Here is a 25,161-nt window from a genome sequence, read left to right on the forward strand (position 1 = left end):
CCAAACAGTCGTGTCCAGTATCCTCACTGTTACCCACCCAAGAGAAGTACAGCACAAAAGTTCAGTGCTCGCTTGTTTTTTCATGTGACAGTTAAACCACAGTTTAGGGACACATCCGTAAAAGGCCACAATCTTGTTCATGCAAAAATAATTAACGCCATGGAAGTTACTGAGTGTTCATACCTACCCTAACAAAGGCAGCAGTCTTTCTGGAATGATTCCCTTTCATCACTTTTCTTGTTTCCATTGCCAGCTGGTTCACACTCTATTTTAAAAGAATATGTTACCGATGGGAACAGTTCTGCAACTCAACAACTTAAGGACTGTCAATAATAATCAATGGAACTAAAATCAGTTTAATCATGAATGAGGTGTCATTTAACTGTGAGTCAGCTTAGGGAAAATGGAAGAAGACAAGAAGAATGCACAAATGGAATTGTGTGTATCTGGTGCTAAATAGACCTGTACATTAAAAAAAAACAGAATTCTGCAACTTGGATAAAGTATGCAAATTTGCCTCTTGTTTTTCAGTAAGGATGCAATCCTATGTTTCTTAGACAGAAAAAAAATACTGTGGGGGGGGGATGCTGGGAGTTACAGGAGTTGTGCACCACAACTGTGCCCTTTAGCTATTTTTCCTGCTTCTGGTAATAAGAAGAGACAATGTACTATTCAGGTCACAGACTGCTTCCTGGATACTCAGTATGGCAACACCCCAGTGTGGCTCTGGAAATCTTTCCAGGCATTGCAAGCAAATACTTTAAGGTTATGGGGCTAAAAATGTGCCTTTAACAATACTAAAAAAAAAAAAGTGCCAGTTTATTGCCCTGGAGCCTCCATTTGGCTTACTGACCAGTTTGATCTATATTTAGGCTAAGAAAATTGCCTCAAAATACTGTTTATTCAACAACACAATTAATTTAGAGAGCACATCAGAGACTATAGACTCTGATTAGACCAATTTGTTGGTGGAAATGAAGGAAACAATTCAGAACATTCTCCAGCAAATTAACAGCTTTTAGCTCTGCTGACTTTGTGCCTTTTCACTTTGGAGATTAACGCAGCAACTTCATGCCAACTATTGATAGAAAACTTGATGTACAAATGCTCTTTCTCTGCTGTTGAAATGCTTACAAAATTGACCTTGCCCTGGAGAGAAATGTAAGGAATGGCAATATGCAGCAGCAAAAAATAGCTCAGACAGTCGCTGAAATCAAATTTACACTTCCAAGATATGCTTACATGAATCAGCTGGACAAGAACAGGTTCCAAATTGCAAAACATTGATCGGGCTTCAACATAAAAACTCAGCTGCTGCTCAAAGTCACGGCCAAATGAAACCTGGATTAAGACGATGCACAAAGTCATTTCTTATCCATGAATGTGGCATCTAGTTACCCCTTCCTGCCATTCAATTCGCCGAACTGCAGTGCTAGCCTGAATGCAGCAGTTGAAAACAAGATCCCATATATCTTGAAAACAAGATCCCATCGAAGTCCGGGCTCAATTCAAGATGCTGGTTATTACCTATAAAGCCCTAAACAGCTTGGGACCGGGATACCTAAAGGAACGCCTTCTTCCCTATTTGCCCCCCTGCCCCCTGAGATCAGCAGCAGAGGCCCTCCTCCGGGAGCCCTCTGTGAAAGACATCAGGAGGCAAAGTTTCCGGAGGAGGGCCTTCTCTGCAGTGGCGCCCCGTCTATGGAATGCAATCCCCAGAGAGGTCCTCCTGGCGTGGTCATTATACGTTTTTCGGCGCCAGGTTAAGACCTATTGATTTGATCAACATTTTAATAAGTTTTAATATTGCATTTTTTACCATTATATTTTAACCGCAGCCAGAGTGGGTCGATAATTTATGTTTGGTGGTATTTGTATTTTATCTTTGTAAGCCATCCTGAGGCTTTTGCAAAGGACGGCATATAAATATCCTAAATAAATAAATAAATATATCCCAAGCAATATGGTTCATGGTGGTGTTAGAAAACACCAGATCTTGTAGTGCTTGTGTTCTTCATCTTTAATAACGTCTAAGGAACTCCTAACCCCTTTGATGTGCTGGGAAAAGAAGAGAAGCCATGCTGGGTTAGACCAAAAGGTCCATCTGGTACATTCCTGTGTTCCCACAGGGTCAGCCAGATGTTTCCGAGAAGCTCATAAGCCAGACACAAAGGCACAGCTTTCCCGTTGTGGGTCATCCAACATCTGGCGTTCAGAGGTACACTATCCCTGGAGAGGGAGTTTCATTTTGTCCTCATAACCAGGAGTTAAGATGACAAACGTATCCACCATACATTTAGATTTCAACATGGGTCCAACAGAAGACATGTGGATGAGGTAACTCACTTCAGAAGTCAGGCCACGGAACATTTCCATCTGATGAAATGGATTCTGGTCCCTCAAAGCTCCTCGTGCCATAATAAACTGCAAGTCAGGGCACCATGGGAAGGGGATGCTGACTGCAAATGTTGACTTTGCCGGAACGTACACATTTCTTAATGTGTACATCCCTAATTAATGCACTGGAGGGACGTGGTAATAAAGCAATCCCAGCAGGTCAGATGCTGCATTTCTATTCGTGTCTTTACTGGAATCTCTCTCAGTTAACTTTGTGGCAGTCATGTAAACTGTAAGATAAGCCTAAAATGGGGAATCATTGCTCCTCGTTTGGGATAATTCCAAATTAAATCCAACCCACCATGGATTTTCAAGAGCGTGGTAGGTTTGCAAGAACATATTAAAGGTAAAGGTAAAGGTTTCCCCTTGACATTAAGTCCAGTCATGCCTGACTCTAGGGGGCGGTGCTCCTCTCTGTTTCCTGGCCGAGGGAGCCAGCGCTTGTCCGCAGACAGTCTCCGTGGTCATGGGGCCGGCATGACTAAACACTGAAGTGCACAGAACGCTGTTACTTGCCCACTGAAGTGGTACCTTTTTATCTACTTGCATTTGCACACTTTCGAACTGCAAGGTTGGCAGAAGCTGGGACAGAGCAACGGGAACTCACCCCGTTGTGTAGATTCGAACCAGTGACCTTTCGATCAACCAGCCCAGCAGCACAGCGGTTTAAACCACTGCGCCACCTGCAGTCTCTAAGAACATATTACTGGACTGCAACTCACATTGGATATGCTATCTATAGCAGATGAGAACTTCAGCCCAGCAAATCTGGAAGACAAGATTTCCCACCCTGGCAGTATAGGAAGAAGCCTCTCAGTATTTCAAGAGAAACTGATGTCCATTCCTCAAAAACATCTAAAGATGGCAGCCATTTTAAGATTAAAAAAATTAAATACAAATAAAAGCACAGAACAGCCAAACAGTTGCTTACCATTCTTAAAAATCCATTTATCAAAGAAGCCAGCATACGCTTTTCATCTTCTAATGTCAATGCACTAGAAAACAATAGAGCATAAGTAATTAAGAAACATTTCTAAATAGATGGACGACGCAAAACTGCATATCTAAGAAGTCCCACTACGTTCAATGGGCTTCCTCTTGGGGAACTGGATCTAGTACTGAAATCATATTCTTTTCCCAATCAAAAATGCAGTTCACCACAAATGCATAGACACACACACACACGGACGGACACTCATACAGCCAACTTTCTGAGCAAACAATTAAAACCAATGTATGTATCCTGGACTATCAGAAAGATGAACAAGGGAGTCCAAGAACAAATCAAGCCAGAACTTGCCCTAGAAGCAAAAAGATAAAAATGGGGCTGTCATACTTTGGATGCAACATGAGAAGGCAAGACTCGCTGGAAAAGACAATAATGCTCGGGAAAGTTGAAGGCAGAAAAAGAAGGGGAAGATCTAATCTGACATGGATCAATTCCATAAAGGAAGACACAGACTTGAGTTTGAAAGAACAGAGCAGAGCTGTGAAGGACAGACAATTTGGACGGCGGTCATCCGAAGGGTCAGCATAAGCCAGAGGTAACTTGATGGCACGTCACCAACTTGAAATTTTTGTAACGATCTTTATTTTCCAAGCTGCCAAAGGCTGAGAGTGACTGGCTGGCCCAAGTTTCGTGGGGCTAGAATCTGGATCTCCTGAGTTCTCAGTCCAGCACTTTCACTGCTAGGCCACACTCTCTCTCCTAGAGCAATCCAGTCCTGCCTCTTATGTGCCACTCTTCCCCTCTTGCAGATACTCTCAGGTGGTTTCCATGATCCTCCTCCTCTTCATTTTATCCTCACAAGAACCCTTGAGATCGGCAGCAGAGGCCCTCCTCCGGGAACCCTCCGTGAAGGACATTAGGAGGGTGAGTACCCGGAGGAGGGCCTTCTCTGCGGTGGCGCCCCATCTATGGAATGCGCTCCCCAGAGAGGTCCACCTGGCGCCGTCGTTATTTGTTTTTCGGCACCAGACCAAGACCTTTTTATTTAAAAGTTATTTTAATTGTTAACTTATTATGTATTTACAGGATTTTAAATTTTTAGCCGAGATGCACCGGAGGTTTTTAAATAATTTTTTAATTGTTATATGGTCATTATTTATGTATTTATGTATCCTTTGTGAGCCGCCTCGAGGCTTTGTTGCGATGGGGGTGGCATAGAAATGTTTGAAATAAATAAATAAATAAATAAATAAATAAACTGCGAGGTTGGTTAGGCAGTGAGTCAGTGACTAGCTCAAGGGCACCCCTTGGGCTTCATGCCTGAGTGGGGTCCGTCCAAGTCCAGCATTCTAACCACTACACCACACTGTCCGTGCTTTTATCAACTGCACTGCTCGATAGTACTTTGCTGTGCGTGGATTTGCCAAAAGCAAGGCACAGACATAAAATGCCGGGCTAGTCTGCAGACGGAAACTAGCCAAACCTATTTCATATCATGCACATTTAATTTGTTTACCAAAGGGGACGGTAATAAACCAAGCATGTTTGATGAAAATGGACCACAGCTCAATTACAATTAAGTAATCTAGCCTAATCCTGGACTTGCTAGTCTCCAATGTACTATTTTGCAATTCTCCTTGTGCAGACACCAGATGGGATCGGAGTAATTGTTTTGTAACACAAATTAAATGTGAGGGGGGGAGGGAAAGAGTGAATCTTCACTATCATTAGCTCATTAGTGTTTTACCATCCAGTACAAGCATAATAGGAAGCTGATGGATGGCTTGGAAGATGGGAGGGAAGAACTCCAGTTCCTCCAGTAAAAATTACTAACCTGAAAACACACACACGAAACAGCTGTCCACATGACCCATCCTGTGCTTTTTATGCTTGAGTGGTGGCTAAGCAGGAAAATTACAGTAGCTATTTTGACCCTTTGGTACTGATAATTTTTAACATGCATGCAGTTCTTGCAAATGTTGAAAACACTTTGCATGCATTGTGTGCATAAATAACATAATTTATTCTTTTTATAGTTGTAATTATTAGTGTGAAATAACATAATTCACTATAACCTCCCTTTTAAGAATAAGAAGCAAGGGGGCAGAAAAAGAGAGAAAAGGACCAGAAGCAGAGATTGAGTGGCTCGCCTAAGACAACTTCATAAATTCTTGGGAGAGGTGAAATTTAACCAAGGGGCTTTCTGATTGCAGCTTCGCCAGGGCACTGCCACCCAGATAGCTTTTGTGCAGGACAGAAATTAAATAAAATAAACAAATTAAATAAACTACACCAATGCAACAGGTACGTTCTCTTGTAGCGGGTGCAAAATTCTTTATGAAGCAAAGTGAAATGCTAATTAGCAAAACAGTAATACTGAAAACTAAGTTGTTGGAACTTATCACCTAGATACAAAGCAAGATTAGCACTTGGTCTAGAAACAATTCTTATGCAATGTTTCAAGAACAAATTACTGCACAACTTACTGGTCTTTTGGAATTAAGAATCATATGGACTCAGTACTGAAAAGTAGATCTGATCACTGTCATTGAAATAGCAGAAATGGACAAACTGGTCGATATTCTACATTGAAGAAATGGAGTGCATGTTGAAATAAAGGGGTGGAGGTCTGATTAATCAGAACAAGATCTCCAGATGTCAGACAGTATCCAACTGTTACACTGCTAGCACCAATGACAGTCACAGAATGATAGAATCATGCTATAGTAGAGTTGGAAGGGCCATAAAGGCCACTGGGTTCAACCCCTTGCTACTGCAGGACACCAAGTTACACCATCCCACTCAGATGGCTGTCCAGGTTCTTCTTGAATGTCTCTAGTGTGGGGGAGTCAGCACCTCTTCAGGCAACTGGTTCCACTGCCGTATTGCTGTGACAGTGAGGAAGCTCTTCCTGATGTCCAGTCTGAATCTGGGTTATCACAACTTGACTTGATTATTCTGTGTCCTATACTCCAGGATCAGTGAGAAGAGATCTTGACCTCCCTCTTTCTGACAGCCTTTGAGGTGCATATAGAGGGATATCATCTCCCCGCTCAGTCTTCTCTTCTCAAGGCTGAAAATTATTATTATTATTATTATTATTATTATTATTATTATTATTATTATAAGAACATTTCTATGCTGCCCCTTGCCGAAGCCTCTAGAAAACTAGAAAATGCCTAGTTCTCTCAGTCTGTCCTCATAGGGCAAAGTTTCCAAACCCTGGATCATTCTTGTTGCACTCCTCTGGACCCTTTTTAATTTTCCTGCATCTTTCTTAAATCTTGGTGCCCAGAACTGGACACAGTATTCCAGGTGAGGTAGGACTGGTAAGGAGAATAGAGGAGTGAGAAGTGTAGATACATTGTGCTAATAAGAACTAGGTTCTGAACAATGTAAGAGAAGAGAATCCAGCGAAGGATATGTTGTGCAAGCATGGTTGTGCAAGTTGTTGCACATCATGCCTATGCAATTTGCTGCATATTATGCATACACAACTGGTTGTGTACTACCTTTGTACAACCATTTCCACAAGCACAATGAGCAACTGTTTGCACAATGGAAAGATTCAGCAAACACCGCCAGCGTTTGAATTTGAGGCATGAGACCATTAGATATGTTTTACCACTAGATACTTATTGTTTAAAAAGGGGAGCAACTTTTGCAGTTGCTGCCTTGAACTTGAGGACTAATTCAGTGAAGCAAAAGCAGTGTCAAAGCAGTGGAAACCTGGGTTTTTCTCCCAGCACGATCACAAGGCATGGCTGGGCGCCACGGCTACTTCCTGTTTGATGCTAATAAGGAATAACAGCCAATGCAAGAATCTTTTGCTTCTGCCTCAGAAACGAGAACTCTCTGCAGCTCCTTCTAGGTAGGTGGGGGCATTTTATCATTTCAAGAAAAGAGAAGGTTGTTGCGAAAGAACAGAAAGTGTGAAGTATTTGTGCTTCCCAGTCATTCTGTGATACAGTCATATCCAGAACAATTCTACTTCCTTCAGCCACGAAGTGAAGACATTCAAGCACACCAGAGAAGTAAATGGATAAATTGGAGAGTGTCCTCAAAGGGAAGTATCAGGGAAGTTGTTCAAAACGGTGGCTGGCTACCACCTTTGCTAGTGATATTCCCATGCTGTTCCCGCACAACTGACTCGTGGGGATTGCTTGATCAACTTAAGAAGCGTCTATGCAGCTCAAGAATGGGAGCAGGTCGCGCCGCATGGGCTTGTTGCTCACACAACACAGGGAGCCCGCTAGCAGCCGTGTGGCATTGCTAGAACTAGCGCTCAGCTGGACATCAGCTTCTCCCAGGCTGCTTTATGCATTCAATTCTTGCTTGCCCCATTCCCTTTCAATCTCAGTCCACTGGTTCTGAGGACTGTCCATAGTGCCTTTCTCACTCTTACAGCCTTCCCCCAGATGTTTTACCATGCAGGCAACTTGGGAAGGGACCATGTCACATCCCAGTTGAGGTCTGCATCCAGGAAAAAAAAAACCATTACTATAAAATCGACAGCAGTACAAGGATAAATCACAGGATTATGAGTGGCTGGCCCTCCTCACTTGACTTCAAAGGGCACGACTCATACTGTGCCCGCCTTCTTTTCCAAATGAAGCAGACATCATCTCAGTGTAGAGAGAAACAGACAGAATGCAGGAATGTCATTTCTACATGCTCTGGATTCTTAGACCCCCGCTTGGCTTTAGATATTAGAAGAGCAGCTTTCTGCTAGAATACTGTTTTTTTTTTTTTAAATAGCTAGTAAGAAAGAGTTTTATTACACATTTCAAAATGACAAACACACATTTCAAGGTTTTGTCATTTATTTATAATATTTATACAATTGTTTTATCATCTGGAAAAGTCCCTACATCAATATTGCATTGTTCATTGGAGCTGTAAGCACTTTTTAAACAAAGGAATGGGAAAAGGTGCTAAACAGAGTGCCCTATCACTCATCTCACGATAGCAACTCGCTTTGTTCATCTCTTTCAACGCTTTTAAAATGTTCCTTGCTGTCTTTCTCCCAGCTCTCCCCCCCTCCCCCGTTCACTGAACTGTGAAGTCACCAGCATCTCCAGCTCTTTCCCTTATTTTTCATTTAGAACAAAGCCGTCTTTAAATGGAGCGAGCGACCAGTGCTACAGTTTTTCCTGCATAGCTCCCATCTGTGTAACCAAGAAAACCAGCCATGGAAAGATACTACCAACCTCTCACTTTACACTAATAGCCCCAAAAGCGCTTGTTTTAAAAAGCCACCATCTGCTTATCTTGATCACTGGGACAAGGCTGGGGAACTGCAGCTTGGGTTGAACTCTGGGCCCACGAGGGGTCCCATCCAGCCCTCTGGGTTCCTTAGATGGACACGCCACCTTCCCTGCGTCTCCTCATCCCAACTATCAATCATGTGGTGCTTTCCTGGCTTTGCACAGTTCTGCCCCATTCTAAAAGGTCAAAAGACGCTTCCTACAGTTAGCTTACTGCAGTGGGAGCTTTCAGCCAAAATATGCCAGGGAGTGGGAGTTTTTGGTTCCACCCATACTGCCTTTGGTTTCACTTACCACTAGAGCCCTTGAGGGCTGCGAAATTGAGTTTGGCCTTTAGGTCAAAATAATTCCCCACCCGTGCATTATAAATAAAGTAAAATATCTTACTTCACAGAATCATGCATCGTTTTGCAAACATGTAGAAGGGCGTTGAGAATGACAGGATCCTTGGTTGTTTCCAGCTGGTGCCTGAAACATATGCACATGTTTTGGAAAATGAGACTGAAAATTAACTGTGATAAAGGCTAAAAAGTAACTTGATTTGCAATTATACATGTCAGTCACCTCACCATAAAGGTTAGAGGCAATTTATTCAAAATTGGGTTAGGGAATATGCTAATGATGCAATCCTATGCACACTTAGCTGGCAATAAATCTCAGTGGCACTCGCTTCTGACAAAGATCACAGCATAGATGTTAAGTTTAAACAGAGGGGCCAAATCAACACAGAATTTTAAAAGAACACAAAAAAATCATTTAAAGTCCATACCTGTCTTTGGCCCACCTTCACTCAAGAGAGCTAAACCTAACCTTTGCAAAAGCCACTTCAAGTGTTCCTTGTGTTGCAACCTGAGGCAAGCTACAGGGCAGGATGTGTGCATAACAAAATCTTCTGCTCAACAACAATCTACAATTCAATAACAAGCCATACTCAACCCATAATCTGGGTTTTCATTACATGCAAATCAGGTCACTCTATCATACAACAGGAAAGAGACGCTAATATAGTTTGTCCTAACTCTGCACTTACATTTTAAGCTGCACCTGAAGGGTGATTCTCTCAAGAGAAATTAATGGGTAGGAGACAGCTGTTCTACCAGGTAAAAGAAGAGTGTCTCCCAGCCGCAGGCACGCGCACACACACACACACGCACAGCTGACCTACTATGCAGCAGAAGACGAGGCAGCCAAACTCCAGCAACATATTTCAGTGTGCCATTTTTGGAGAGTCTAAGGATCTAGTTACCAAACAGCAGATGGGGCTGCAAATCTGGTTCTGGGCTGCCGATTTCAGAATGCCAGACAGGGCTCATTTGAGGAAACCCCCCTCCAAGCAAAATGACGCACGCACATAGCAAGCAAGCATTGCCAGCAGATGGGTTTCTAGCCTAGCCTTCATCCTGACAAGCTGCGGAGCTTCCTCCAAGGACTGTCTCCAAGTGGCACAGCCCAGCTACCAGGGCTGAGCACATCCAATGTTTTGGGGACTAGGCCTCAGGAAAGACCCCCAAAATGGCAAAGATAGCAAGCTGCCACTCACAACTACCTTGGGCTTTCTGAGCTTAGGAGCTGTGAGTCTCACGCAGTGTGCAAACTGCAGAGCAAGAGGGGCAGGGTTAACCTTTTCCGAGCCACTGTTTTCAGAGGGCTACAGAAGGCGTGATCTGCAAGGATTAAGGGTGGGGGCCTCGTGGATTTTTTAAGGCCCCCTTCCCATAAGCAGTTCTCTCTGATTCTGCAGGGCAACTTGCGTGAGCTACACGTCCCTCATCCCTTCTCTAAATAATAATACGGAAATTATATGCAACACTTCAATACCCACAAGGGTTTCTGTATTTTCCCTACTGCCTCCTGCTTGCCTAGAAGCTGGAATGACTCCTAGTATGGTAATTAATGACCCTTTCGACAGATTATGCCTTCCTGCCATGTAAAAAATGGTATTGCCACAAAAATAGCATTGGTTCAAAGTGCTCTTTGATTATAGGGGATGAAAAGGTCTGCATTCCGTTTATTGCACGACAAAGCTGCAGCAGCGGCAGATGCACACGGCCCTGGCTCTGGTGGCAGCGCATGGTGCCGTCGTCGTGAGCCAACAATCTCCCTTGGGTCACCATGCACAATACCTCCAAAGAGCACAATCCCAAGTGGCCTCCAAGGAGGGCACTGTGAGGTACTTAGCAGAATCTTAACAGGTCTGCTGCTCTTCGTCTTGAAAAATATGTGCAAGTCACCGCTCTGGCACCGATCCTGACCGCGCCCCGGTGTTGTTCTGCCTCTTTCGCAGCCAGGGCTTGCCAGACCCAACTTCCTGACACTTGCTGGCAACCCAGCACAGGGCCCTAAATACAGTAACCCCTTCACTGCAGCAGATCATGTTACACAGGCCTGCTTTCCAGAACTCGAAGCAAAGCTTACTGCTTTTGTAGACCCAAATAAATCAAGCAGTCTAGGAAGAGGCTACTGGCACATGGCTTTGTTTAAGAGGAAGTTCCAAGCTAGAATCCACAGAGAGTCAGAACAAGCATTGAAATCCCCAGCCTGAGTCTTGACAAAGCAGGACTCAAGGCAGGCAAGAGTTCAAGAGCCATGAAACGTCCAGACAAGAAGCTGTGCTGTGCAGTAAAGGCATTACTCTTAGCAAAGACTCTTTTGTCTCTCATTGGCTTAATACAGGAGGGGGACTGCTGGAGCTCCCCTTCTGGCACAGGGGAATCCGGCCCATAAGCAGTGCTATGCCTAAGAGGGCATCTCTGTTCTGCCCTATCAGCTGATGCCTTGACCTGTGTTATATTCCCAAAGCTCTGCAGAATGTTCCCTGGTCCTCGTGACCCTTGCATCTGCGACTGATAGGCCGTACCATCTTATTTATGCCTGCACTCAGATGGGAAGCTAGGCAGAGCTAATCTCCCAAGCCTGCTCAGCCTCTGGATCACACTCCAGCTCCAAATAGGCACCTGGGCTAGGCCCAACAAGACCGAGCATTGTTGTGTGCCTGGGTTGCTCATTCCCACAAGCTGTGGATGCCCAACGGTCTGCTCAATGAACTGCAGAAAATGACAGCAGCCTAAGTCACAGTGACCTTTTGCAAAGAGACAGGAAAACAGTGAGATGGGATGGGTCCCTTGCGAGTTAATCACCTCGGGTCTTTGGCTCAGCTCAACCTCAGCGGAAGAGGAGTGGGGAAATATCAGGGGAGAATTTTCCAGCTCTGAAGAAAAAGGCAGCTTGCTGGGGACAGCTGACCCTTAGCATACATAAAAGGCCTGGTCTCAGCTGGAGATCTCTAGCAACCCTGAATGAAGACGAGGGAGAGAGAATTTGAGTCTTTCCAGTATGACAGGCACCTCCTAGGGAGAGACTCTGACCACCAAAAGACTAACAAACAGCTCAAGTGTATTCGGAATATTGTGGCATGCTATTCCGTCTGACCAATCCTTAAGGAAATAAGAAAGATGCACAAACTGAAGAGGGCTGATCATACAACCCCAGCTTTGTCGCTTGCTGCATGGCAAGTGCAAAAGGAACCAACAAGGTGGCTGTGAAGACAAACATGGCTAAACTTCCAGGGGTGCCTAGCCCAGAAAGGAAATCTTGTGCGTGGGGAATAAATGCTTGAAGGAAACAGAGTGACCAGGAAGAGGAAATATGGCACAGAACCCTAAACTACTCCCCAAGCCATTGGAAACCCGGAGAGCCTTATAACTGCAGAAATCCTTGCTAAATACCCACATCTAAACAGTGGGACAATTCCTACCCCAAGTGCAGCTTCCACTGCAGAATTTACATTGAAAAATGACCTATAACATGGCCCTACTACAATATTAGCACCTGTTCAATAGTAAAGGAGCATCTTCTTCCATATACACCTGCCCAAACGCTAAGATCTTCCACTGAGGTTCTTCCTCGGGAGCCCTCCTTGAAGGAGGTTAGAAGACGCCTACCCCTGAAAAGCCTTTTCTGTGGTGGTGCCCAGTTTTGGAATCTGTTTCTCAGACAGGTGCACCTGGAGCCAATGCTTTTTCCTTTTTGAAGCCAGGCAAAGCCTTTTTTATTTTCCCAGAACGTCAAGAGTTGATGGGTTTTTAAATTGGATTTTTATCTTCATAAACTGTATTCTAATATGCTATTACTGATTTGTGAGTCATCTTGAGACCGTTTCAGGTAAAGGCAGGGTAAAAGGTTTTAAATAAAACAAACCAACAAGTGGCTGTATCCAATATTAGTATTACTTAAAACAGAGTTTGTGAAACAGACAAAAAAAGCCGGGCTAACATTGGATACTACCCATGATCCATACAATGCAGCCACTTATTTTGTTGTTGTTGTTGTTGTTGTTGTTGTTGTTGTTGTTATTATTATTATTATTATTATTATTATTATTATTATTATTGTGGACAAAAAAAGGGACCTAGGACAGATAAGCACCCAAGCAATCTATTAATTGTTGCCATCTAGGTACTATTTTGTTTCTGCAAATGGAAAGTGTTTGGAGCAAAATGTCCTATGGTCTTTCAAACATAAACTGATCCCAGGAAACACACATCAGCGCTATTCTTCCAATATTACATGCAAATTTATTCTGGAGTGGTTGATTACCCTGAGACATTTTGGAGTTTACTTGGATAATAAAATTTCCCCAAAGACATCTGCTTTAAGGTTTGTGGGGGGGGGGGGGCAGGTTACTGTTGTCGACTAAGCTTAGCATGCAGCTTGTAGAACATCTGCTAGCTGGCCTGGGCTATTACATTCTAGTGCAATCATTTAAAAGCCAATCAGGAGTTGCACATGAGATCTTCCCTCACTCCTAAAATGCAGTGCCAGCGTGCAAGATGGTCCCACTACGCACTGCTCCTCATGATGAGCAGAGGAGGGCAAGGGGATCCCGTCTGATCTTTCCATCGACTGTTTCCCCAAGATTTGATTGTTGCCACTTAACATTTCCAGCTTCTAAACTGCTCTAAGATGAACCATCAATCTAAATATCAAAAATGATTAAAAGGAAATTAAATGCTTCGACACATACGTTCCAGACTGAAAGGGAAGCTATTTTGGGGTTACGCTTTTGTTTTAATTAAACCGTTAGCGTTTCTCCTTCCACTCTGCCGTTTGTAACATCCATATGCTTGTTGTGTTTATACCTTGGCACAAGGTTGCAGTCGGCATGCTGGAGAAGCATATGGTAGAAGTATCTCTTCGACCTATTCAAGCTGCTACACCCAGAACAGCGAACCAATAAACAGAAGAGCTTTATCCTTTAGATCAATTAATTGGTTTAAAACCTTTTAATTACACTAAAAAGGCACCATCAGTTAACCAGGCGGCATATCTGCTTAACAAGTGTGATCTGCAAGGAAACATAGCAATGTATTCTGACGTCTTAACAGAAGCTCTTTTGTTCAAGGTTCCAGCCGCTGCCACCCTTTTCCCTTTCCAAATAGCATTCAGTATTTTATGGCTATTGAGACTGCTCAATTCTCAGGGTCCGAGAGTAGGGGCTTGCTTCCTCAAGGGTCGCTGATTTTTTTTGTAGTTCTGCAAACCTTAGTATAAACCTACACACATTCTTACCTCTCTATAGTTTCTCAGTGGCCCCTTCTGGTTCAATTTTTGCTGGGGGGGCACTTGTTAACTGATTCAGAGGGAGTGAGGTTTATAAAACCCACTGATGGCACGCATGGTCTTCATTCTCACAGAAAGCTTCTTCAAAGATAGAGCCAACTGGGACATATTCATACATCATTTAAAAACAAGGTGCTTCAAAATACTTATTTGTCATATGCTGATTTATAAAAATCAATTGATCAAAGCACCCTTTAATTTAATGAATGCTGTTAATGGGTCTGAAAGCTCTAATAACAAGTAACTGCATCAAAGTGTCCATTTTAAGAACACTGGACACAATCCAGCCCCAGTGCTGCATACACAAGTAACCAAAGTATGGCACATATTCCTCATTCATTATCAGCTTAGCAAGAAGAGTCTGTTCCAAACAAACATTCTGATTTGCACTGAGAACTGTCTGCTTATACTCAAGTATATTGCTGGACTGTGTCTGGCATGTTTATGAAATATATGTTTACAAAACAAACTTACCCTATTGCATTAGATTTCATAATCAGCTATTTATATAGACAACAGATCAATACAATTATAATGCATTTAAATTCCTTTTCAGACCAATCCTGAGTGCTCATAAAAACATTTCCAATGCAAAATGGACAGCCAGCCAGTTCAATCCATTGCACTTAACAACCCTGTAATAGATTGTTTAGATTCTCTAGAGTGTACTTAATTGGCCTACTTGATACTTACTTAATAAAAGCTTCCATGATGCACTTACAAACCTCCACTCTCACACTCTCCTTTTGGAACATATCCAAGAATGGCAAGAATTTCTCCTGAAAGGCAATGAAAAGATCAACATGGTGGGCTACATACTACACTGCACTTTACCTGGACTCATCTCTGGGAGGAGACGCAACTCAATTTGCACTCTAAGAACCGTTTGCCTATAAACAGGGTTTCCAAAGTGAATGGATACCGACATGCACGGTCTTTACATCAGTTGAAGACATGAAGGTGTCTTGGGCCAGGTCAGTCCCATCCAATCTATTCTGCATACTAGTAATTCTCTGACGTTCTCAGGAGAAAATAAATTCTTCAGCACCTGCTATCTAACATCTTTAATTCGAGATGCCCGGAATTGCGCCTGGGAATTATGCATGCTAGGAATGTGGTCTAGTGCTGAGCTATGGAGCCTCCCAGTTACAAAATGGCAGACGGAATGTTTACTTACCAAGCTTATATACTGCTTTTCCCTCCAAGTAGCTCAAGGGAAGACGTCACAGCCCCTGTCCCTGCCCATTCCCAGATTTTTATCCTCGTAACTACTCTGTGAGGAAGGCCAGGCTGAAAGAGAGCAACCTGCCCAAGGTTGCGTAGTGACCTTCATAGCGGAGTGGAGATTTGAACCCACCAGATCCTTTCAATTTAGCAGCACTTTAACCACAGCCAAACTGTGTCGCAAAGGGAAATGGTAGCTTGTGCGGGAAAACATTAAGACTCATATGACCTAGACCCCAAGTTCTGCTCCTGTGCCTTAATCACCACCCAATTCATTAGGAAAGACCTTCAAGAGAAGATGCCAGTTCCTTTCAGGCTGTGGGAACTTGTGATCCTTGTAGCCATGCAGAAACTTACCAATGAAAAGAGAACGGAGAAGTCGTGGAAATAGGTGATGACTTTCTGAACTATTGACTGAAGCTAAGATCAGGAACGATGGAGCAAAGGGAAAAAGACATACCATTAAGAATCTTTTCCTTGTATTAGCTCCAACTCTACCTTCCTTTCGTTTAACCCCATCAATTCTTATCCTGCCCTTCATCAGGCATGAGTAATTGCCTTTCCTCTTCTCACTGAAAGCTTTCAAAGCATTTGAAGATCATCAACAGGTCTCCTCCCACATATACCATATTTTTCCAACTATAAGATGCCCCCATGTATAGGACACCCCCCACTGTTCTTACCGATCTCGAAGCGAGCAAGCTGCTGCTGCACGCCTGCCGCCTCCCTGCACGCATGCGCCCGCACCTGTCTCTCCCTCCGAGTGCGCTTGCGCCAGTCTCCCCCCGCAATCACGCCCACACCTGCCTCCCCCCCCCGAGTGCGCCCGCGGTTCTCCTCTCAGCCCCCCGTGTATAAGCCTTCCCCCCATTTTTAGCTAAATATTTCAAAGAAAAAGTATCATCTTATACACAGAAAAATACGATATATTTTCTTTTTTTCTGGATTTAATGAATCCCATTAAATTTGACTTTCACTGGTTCATGCTCTCCTTTTACATTATGTGCACAGTGATTTTTTTTGCATTAAAAGCCAGCCATCATCCTCAAAGGCTGAGCAAAATCCGCTGTGGTTATTTTTATGATTGTACTCTTGGCTTACCTGTGGGTAGGCTTCTTCAAATGCCCGGTCTGGAGTCATGTGTTTGATGACATCTGCTAAAACAGTATTCACTTCGCGTTTCTGTGGAGTGCAAGATAATTGTCAGAAAGCAGAAACAAGCTGGCCATGAGTTCAGCATCAAACCACACAAAGCAAAAAAAATTACATTACCAAGATAAGCAATAGCGAGATTTATTCCTGCACACATAGTTAAAAGAGTTGGGATTGTCCAGGTGTCTGGAGAAGTAGTCTTATCTAAGGTCAAAGATCTAATATGGAGTTTTAAGCATAATCCAAAATCAAACATCACACCCTCCTGTTTCTCAAATATTGATCCCAGTTCCACAAATATTATCCTGTTTCAACTAATAGATGCCCAAACAATGGTAGGAAAAGCTAACATACTGTACGACTGATGTTTCTGAATTAAAACACACCATCAAAATAGGAAGGTTTCCTGCAAAAGCTGCCCAAGATAACAATTCGCTTTGTGCCACTCCTTATCCGGTAGCATTTCTCTGTAACCATCTCTGTGCCTAATGCCCAACGAGCAAAATTTACGGTGTCTACCCAGCGTCAGCTCCAGGCTTTGGGGCCCTCAGGCAAGCCACCCTCAAGGGGTCTCCCTCTTTGGTGAGCCTGCCTTCTCACCATCTCTGCAACTGCGCCTTGTCCTCTCTTTCATCACTGACCTCACTTGCTCTCTGGACGAGCAGAGAGCCGAGAAGCTGCAGTATCTCCTGCACCTCCTCCTCCTCCTCCTCCTCCTCACCACTGCCGTCAGGCCAGAGCAAGGGAGAGATGAACAAACAGGTCGCAGTGATGACAAAGAAGAGCAAGCTGCAGGTCAAGATGGAAAAGTCCAGGGGCTCTGGCCAGTGGTCCCATCCCTGTTGGGATGCAGGCTCTCGGAAGGTCCCTGATGGCGCCTAACCCTGACACCAGACCTGACTTAAGAAAACAATTCTTGAAAGACAGAAAAGAACAAAACAAAGCAGACAAGGCTTGTGCCACTAATTCTCACTGCTTTTGTACATAGTTCCCCAAGCAAAGAGGGGGGTGTGTCACCTGAATAACATCTAGAAACCCTTTTTTGCATAAAATTTCAGTGCCGTGCATATATATTTATTCTAGAGCATTGCTGTATTTGATAAACTACTAAAGGGGCATGCAGGAAGAAAAAAAGCTTATTTAAAATGTTAAATAAATGCTTAAATCTGCACATACTGTGAAATGCCTACAGGTATATTCCATCCAGATTTCTGCACAGTTGATATAATCCTAAAAATAAAGGCATGGGAGTTATATTTAAAATCGGCATGTTATCTTACATAAAATACTTAGAAAGCTCTAACCTGAAGCTCTTCTACCTCACCTTATGCACACACCCCTGTTGATGCTCAAATCAGGTCCCAGAGGTAGAAACATAAAAACAGAGCGAGTCAGAAGGGGTCTCCCAGGCCATCTAGTCTGACCCCGGCTCCAGCCGGCTCCACTCATGACATGCCTACCATGTGCATGTCCAGGTGAAACAGCCTGCTTGTTGCATTCTTAACCAAAACCCTTTATGCATTTGAAGTAAAATTTGCATATGGATGCATTCCAGGTCAAAATTTTGGTTATACACCCTAGCCGCAATATGCAAACTTACAGTATACTTATGTCAACGGTTTATGGCTTCAGCTGTGCCCCTCATCTCCTCTCCCACCAACAACCCACCTGTGGGCTCTTCAGCTTTGTGATAACCTTCCAGGCTTCATTTAAAATCTGAAGCCGATCACTTTCTGGTGGGTCAGCTAAAGCCAAGTTCTGCCCCAGAGAGCGAAAGAGAAGATGCTGTGAAAATAAAATGAAAGAGTGCATCCATGTAACTGAATCCATGGGTTATTTCCACTTGATTAAATAAGACGGCTGCTACACATTAAAGCACTACTGTTATAAAAACATGTTTTTGTAGGAGAGAGGTATAAGAGGGAAAACAGCATTGCCCTCAGAGTCTAAACGATAAAAGGAAAATAAAACATGGAAATGCATCTAGTAAACACATCATATGGGTAAAACTCAGGGTTTCTACCAGTTAAAGAAATATTAGGAAAAATGATCTTTAACAATAAAATCAATATGCAATCCAATCCTTCTCAAGCTTAAATGCATGGTTTCTTCATTTCTAGATGAAGCAGACATGTTGTACCAAGCGTAGTTCTACAAACTTACGTGCTTCAGATTCTTTAAAGTAATTTTTAAAAATCAACTCTCCAGTTAATCAGGAACACCTTTTTAGGTGGCCTGTGCTAACCTATTAGGATGCAGTTCTATGAGTGTTTAGACAAAAAAATTCTTGCAAGTGGCAGCTATATTGTCTAAACATGTGTTAGATTGCACCTATCATTGGATAAATATTTCAGCCTTGTAAAATATTGGGCAAATATCTGTTCCAAGTCAATTAGATCCCAAGGCAGAACCATCCGTTGGCAAAAGGTGGGTGATGGAGGTCGATATGCATTCTAAAGAGACGTTAGGACCATAGTGCAAGAACACAGCAAAAATTATGAATCGCATCCAGCAGAATAACTTTAATACAAAATGCATTTTGCTGCTGTGAAGTAGCATTACAGCTGTAATGAATAAATAAATAGAGAAGTTGCACAACGGCTTTGGTGGCAGGGTGGTGGGGAGGCAGAGTGAAGGCTTACCTTGGGGAAGCCAGATTCATCACACTCTTTAATCATGGCAATAAAATCCGTTGACCTTGTAGCAATGAACTCAGCTCTGAAGGCAGACATTACTGAATTCAAGAGCAAGGCACTAAAAGGAAGAACATCTGGATTAGCGCAGGGCAAGCAGACCTGTTTTACTCCTGTCACTAAGGAAGCCGTCCCCAACCTGGTCCCCCTCAAATGGGCTGGAGTGCAACGCCCCTAGGAAGGATGGCGGAGAGAGAGCCCGTGATTGTGCATGTGTGCTCACACACACATCCAGGCTGCAGCTCATGGCCACAAAGCAGTGGCAGGGACACACGCTCTGCATGCAGAGGGTCTCCTATCTATGTATCTATGTATGTATTTATTTAAAACTTTTGTATGCCGTCCCTTCTGCGTGGCAACTCAGGACAGCTTACAGTCATTAAAACAACCACAATAAAACAGCAATAAATAACAACTGACCAACAAATACAAATTAAATAAGTTAAATAAAAGCGACTGTTAGACATTAAAATTTAATTTTTTTAAATTTAAAAAACAGTTAAATAAAAAGGTTTGAACCTGGTGCCGAAAGGAATATAAACTTGGTGCCAGGTGCACCTCTCCGGGGAGCACATTCCATGATCTGGGCGCCACCGCAGAGAAGGCCCTGCTCTGAGCAGATGTCCTTTTTACCTCCTTCAGGGAGGGTTCTCAGAGCAGGGCCGCTCCCGCCGATCTTAAGGGGCGTGAGCTGCTACCACTACGAATATAAGCGACTGGGTGGACCAGATTGGCATGAGGTGACCTGGTCGGTTTCCCAAAACTGAGCTCTCTCAAAAGATCACGGCCAGTGGAGGTTGGCCAAACAGACCAAGAGCTGGTGGGCAGGTTCTGATACATATACACACACGGACACCGTTCCCAAGCACACTGCATCTCTACCCTCCGCATCCAATGCAAGTCAACAGCCCCACTCCTTTACATGGAAGCAAGGCAAGGAATGCACTGAGGGGTTCAATAAAGGGCTTTGGGAGGCGAAAGGTACCTCTGGGGACTCCAATGTTTGGGGCAAGGGGCAGGTTTTGCCTCTCTGCACTGGGCCCCAAAATACATCCCCTTGCAAAAACAGACACAATAGGTATAAGAACTTCAAGAATGAATTTCAAGAATGAACTCTGCAAGCATACTGCTTACTTGTTGCCCAGCTTCTTGCACCTTTCCATCATCTCAGTCAACAAAACCTAGAAAAGAACTTCATGAGATGGGGGGAAAAGAACCAGCCAACCAAGGGATTACTTACAAGAATATTAATTCACAAAATTGACTTTCCCTTTGAGCAGTCACAGCTACTAGTTTTTTAAAAAGACACTTGTGCTACATGTCACAGACCTTTTCCTTCCCAAGATGTGCCCCAGATTAAATTGGATGGTGGCAACTCTAGTTAAAAGGATCCCGTAGCAGGTGGTGGGAAGAAGTTCCACTCCACTCAAGATCCCAGAGAACCTCTGCCATTGCAAGTGGGCAATACGAGCCTTGACATTCTATGGGGCCCACATGGCGCGGGGGTAGCTAATAAGTTGCAGTGACGTCCCCACTCCCAAATGGGGCTCCTCATGTGCAGTTTCTTGCAATGCCCAAGCCTGGCCACAGCGGGTGGCTGGAGTGATTAACAAATGGATCAGAACCCATGATCTGCTGCAGGATTAGAAACACAGAAACAGAGCGAGTCAGAAGGGGCCTCCCAGGCCATCTAGTCTGACCTCCGGCACCAGCCGGGTCTGCTCACGACATGCCCACCATGTGCATGTCCAGCCTATCCTTGAACACCCACACCGGTGGGGCCTCAACGACCTCTCGTGGAGGCCCATTCCACACCCTCGGAGTCCTGACTGGCAGGAAGTGCCTCCTGGCATCCAAATGGAACCTTGGCTCCCTGAGCTTGGCTCCGTTGGAGCGCATCCTGCCTTCCTCTGCAGGGGAGAACAGGTCCCTACCCACCTCCATGTGACATCCCCTCACATACTTGTATGTCGCCAACAGATCCCCTCCGAGTCTCCTCTTCTCCAGGCTGAAGAGACCCAGTTCCCTCAGTCTCGCCTCATACGGCATCCCCTGCAAACCGGCCACCAACCTTGTGGCCCTACGCTGCACTGACTCCAACCTGGCTATATCCTTTCTGTAAGGAGGGGCCCAAAACTGAGCACAATACTCCAGTTGCGGGCGCACCAGAGTCGTGTAGAGTGGTAGTAATACCTCTCTCGATCTAGAAGCCACACTTCTGGCTATGCAACCCAGGGTGGCGTTCGCCCTCTTGACCACCGCATCACACTGCTGACTCACGTTTAGTCTGCAGTCAACCAGCACCCCAAGGTCCCTTTCACAAGTGCTGCTCTCCAGCCACTTGTCCCCTAACCTCAGCCACCCACCCTCGCCAGGTTCAGATGTCACAGCACGTTTATAAACAAGCCCTCGTGCCATGCGAAACAGCCTCCTGCCTCCAGCTAAGGGACAAAGAATCCGCGCGGATGCCAGGCGCTTCTCTGACCATCCACTCGGCTGCCACAAAGCGGGTGCTCTGCCTCTCCCACAAGCTAAAGGCTATCGCCTTCCAACAGGCAAGGATGGAGACTTCCCATTGTATGCTCCCTTTCAGAGAGGATCAGATTGATCACTTGTAACAATCAGCTGAACAAAAGGATGGTCTCCAAGCAGCTGCAACACCCCTTTGGAAATGTGAAGAAGAAAACTGATCTTTACCAGAGCATCTGATTTTTAATTTTTATTTTAAAGATGAATGGAAAACAGAAGGAAAGGATAAAACTGAAAGATTTCCCACTGGCTTGCTTTTGTTTTTTCCCCCGTTTCCTTGCTATGTGGTAGTATCTCAACAGAAATTAAGTTCTTGCTTCAGACTGCCTTACAGAGGTTTTAATATTATGCTGATTGGGTTTAAAAATAAAAGGAAGTGCAATTTGCATGATCAGGGTGAGAAAGCAGCACTAGGAAAAACACGGGGAGGAGCCAAAGTAAAATAACAAGTTCCCCTGGCTGCCTTGGAAACTCCTGCAGTGGGTACTATCTTGTGAAGGAAGTTGTTTTTGCCTACAGGACTCTATCAAAGTTAAAAAGATGTTGTTTCAACTTTAAAAAGCTTCTCCCTCCGACACTCCTCAGCCATCTGTTTAATGATCAACTGAGCAGTGAGCGGGCAAGGAAGAAAACATGAGGAACAGCGGAGCTGAAGCTCACTGTCTCCCAACTGGTCCCACCGCACGCTGCTCAGGTGAGCACTAAAACCACCAAGGAGCAGGAAAAACCAAAGCTAAAGTTAGATTGTTAAAGTGCTGAGGAAATAAAAAGGTCCTCACCTAGTGCCAAAAAGAATACAAAGTAAGCACCAGATGCAACTTTTTGGGGAGCTCATTCCAAAACTAGGGGCCATGACCAAAAAGGCCCTCCTTCTGGTAGCCACCCACCTCACTTCCTTTGGAAGGGGCTCCCAGCGAAGGATCTCTGAAGGTGACCTCAGGTTCTGGGGAGGTATATATGGAAGGAGGCAATCGTAGAGATAACCAGGACCCCAAGCCATTTAGGGCTTTGAATGGTAGCAGTAGCACCTTGAATCAGGCTCAGACTCCAACCAGCAGCCAGTGCAACCGGAAGAGGATATCATATGCTCTCTTGAGCCACTTAGTAAAAGTAACTAGAGTGGTTCCTAGCTATACTGAGTCCAACAGCTGTATCAGGTCTTTGACCTGGTTAAAACTGAAAACCTTTCGGTATTGCAAATGGGTTCTGTACCTCTGCAGCCCGGTAAGAGATGCACTGTAGAATCCAATCTATTGCAGGAGAATAGAGCGTGAGATATAATGGGATCTCCACACATTGCAGTACCAGCTGATTCTGAACAGTGTCCCCATGAATCTGTTAAAACATCAAAGATAATCATGATTCCAAAAAACAAAACAAAACAAAATACCTCCTCAACTCTTGGAAAGAAAATAATATTCTACATTCACTCTGGGCACAACCCCTTAAATTCAACACTGACCTCAGCGAACACACTTAAGCCTGTTTCAAGCAAGGAGCAAAAGGAGAGGCCTGCTCTGAGGGACTCGTTGTTTTTATTTCATCTGGTTGTGTGAATGCCAAGTCCAGAGAGCTGTGAGAACTCCCAGTCTCCTCAGGCCTCTCCTTTCCCAGTGAGGAAAGGTACAGAGAGGATGTGCAGAACCACAGACAGCTCTGCCCAAGCAGAATTTTCAGGGTGGAACAACCCTGATTATGGTCTCTGTTTCTCTGATCACCAAGTCACCTCTCACGCCTGATCTTGGAAGTGACCGCTGCACGCTTTTCACAAGTGGAAAACTTGCGCAAGGCAAGCAGCAACTGAACGGCAGTTTCCATGAGTTTCCCCAAATTTGAGCAACTTACCCAATTTGTACAACATTTTCCACAGACCAGCTGAGCTGACTGGGTCATTGCAATAAATGACCAGTTTGAGCAAACTGAAAGAGGAACTGGGAAGGAGATGAACCAGAGCATGTGTTTTACACATTTCAAAACTCTTTTTGCAGATGTACACCCATGTTTACATTCCGCGCTTTGAAGGGGGCATGCTCAAAGTCATTTCTGCGCCCTTGGCTATCAAAATGATCATGTGAAAGAATTTGAGAACTTGGTTCTGGTTATTAATCAGAGCTTTCTGGGATAAGCATGTGCTTACAGATGCCTTAACTGTTCGCATTCAACAACCTGCTTAATCTACAATTTCCCCCTAAGGCATACTTGGGTTTCAGGAGTTTAGTAAAAAAACAACAGCAACAACACAAATTGCTTGTGGTCAGTTCACCCCTGCCTTAGGCTGAGCAATTTCTTTGATCCCCCAAGAGACTCCTTGATAGTGTCCTGTCTAGCTATGCAGAGAGGTTATAGATATTTGTAACGGCTGGCCTCCAGGCTAAATTACCCTATTTATTTTATTTATTTAAACAATTTCTATGCCGCCCCATTCGCAAAAAGCCTCGGGGCGGCTTACAACAGAAATAAACAATTATATAATTAGCCTTAAAATCCAGAAACATCTCAGCACGTCCATAAAAACCCAATAAATACAATCAATAAATTAACAATTAAAATAACTTTTAAATAAAAAGGTCTTGGCCTGGCGCCGAAAAACAAATAATGATGGCGCCAGGTGGACCTCTCTGGGGAGCGCATTCCATAGATGGGGCGCCGCCGCAGAGAAGGCCCTCCTCCGGGTACTCACCTTCCTAATATCCTTCATGGAGGGTTCCCGGAGAAGGGCCTCTGCTGCCGATCTCAAGGGGCGGGAGGGCAGATATGGACCCAAGTGCTCCTTTAAATAACCAGGTCCCAAGCCATTGAGGGCTTTATAGGTCATAACCAACACCTTGAATTGGGCCCAGACTTCAATGGGAAGCCAGTGAAGCTGACGGAGGACTGGGGTTATATGAGAACAACGCCCAGTCCCTGTCAGCAACCTGGCAGCTCTGTTTTGCACCAATTGAAGTATCTGGACCGTCTTCAAGGGCAGCCCCACGTAGAGCGCATAACAGAAGTCTAATCGGGAAGTCTAATCAGGAAGAACCCTATACATCTTTCAAAGGTGAAGGGTTTTCTTTATGACCATGCTCATAGTAGATAGGGTTAAATAATATCGGGTTGGATCCAGATTAATTTGGTCCAACATGTTCCATTAATTTCAGCAGGAATCAAGTGTGGCCAATTTAGTTTGGAACAACCTATGGAGCTGTATTTAAAAGTTTATGCATTGGTATTCAGTCAGATATTATTGATTTTCCTGAAAGTATCCTAAGTGCCCACAGCTTACAGGATAAATTGGAATACAAAATTAAATGCAATGGTATGTAGTCACTTCTTTCTCTCAAAGGAGGTG

At 44.1% G+C, this 25,161-nt stretch overlaps 1 protein-coding gene across 3 annotated transcripts in view; it reads right to left on the reverse strand.

Moving 5' to 3' along the window:
• VPS35L (VPS35 endosomal protein sorting factor like) overlaps positions 1-25,161 on the reverse strand; it is an 87,867-nt gene that overhangs the window by 24,684 nt on the left and 38,022 nt on the right. For all 3 annotated transcript variants that reach the window (XM_044433189.1, XM_044433188.1, XM_044433187.1), the window contains exons 15-26: positions 23,043-23,165; positions 20,436-20,482; positions 19,251-19,362; positions 18,277-18,393; positions 17,785-17,838; positions 16,558-16,638; positions 15,814-15,876; positions 14,926-15,011; positions 9,001-9,081; positions 3,329-3,392; positions 1,243-1,341; positions 188-265 (exon numbers count right to left, since the gene is read on the reverse strand). In XM_044433189.1, coding sequence (XP_044289124.1) covers positions 188-265; positions 1,243-1,341; positions 3,329-3,392; positions 9,001-9,081; positions 14,926-15,011; positions 15,814-15,876; positions 16,558-16,638; positions 17,785-17,838; positions 18,277-18,393; positions 19,251-19,362; positions 20,436-20,482; positions 23,043-23,165 — 1,005 coding nt within the window. The remainder of the gene's footprint in view (positions 1-187; positions 266-1,242; positions 1,342-3,328; positions 3,393-9,000; positions 9,082-14,925; positions 15,012-15,813; positions 15,877-16,557; positions 16,639-17,784; positions 17,839-18,276; positions 18,394-19,250; positions 19,363-20,435; positions 20,483-23,042; positions 23,166-25,161) is intronic.

The sequence above is a fragment of the Varanus komodoensis genome, unplaced genomic scaffold (assembly GCF_004798865.1).
Source record: "Varanus komodoensis strain SLA01 unplaced genomic scaffold, ASM479886v1 scaffold26, whole genome shotgun sequence".
Classification (NCBI taxonomy): Eukaryota; Metazoa; Chordata; class Lepidosauria; order Squamata; family Varanidae; genus Varanus; species Varanus komodoensis.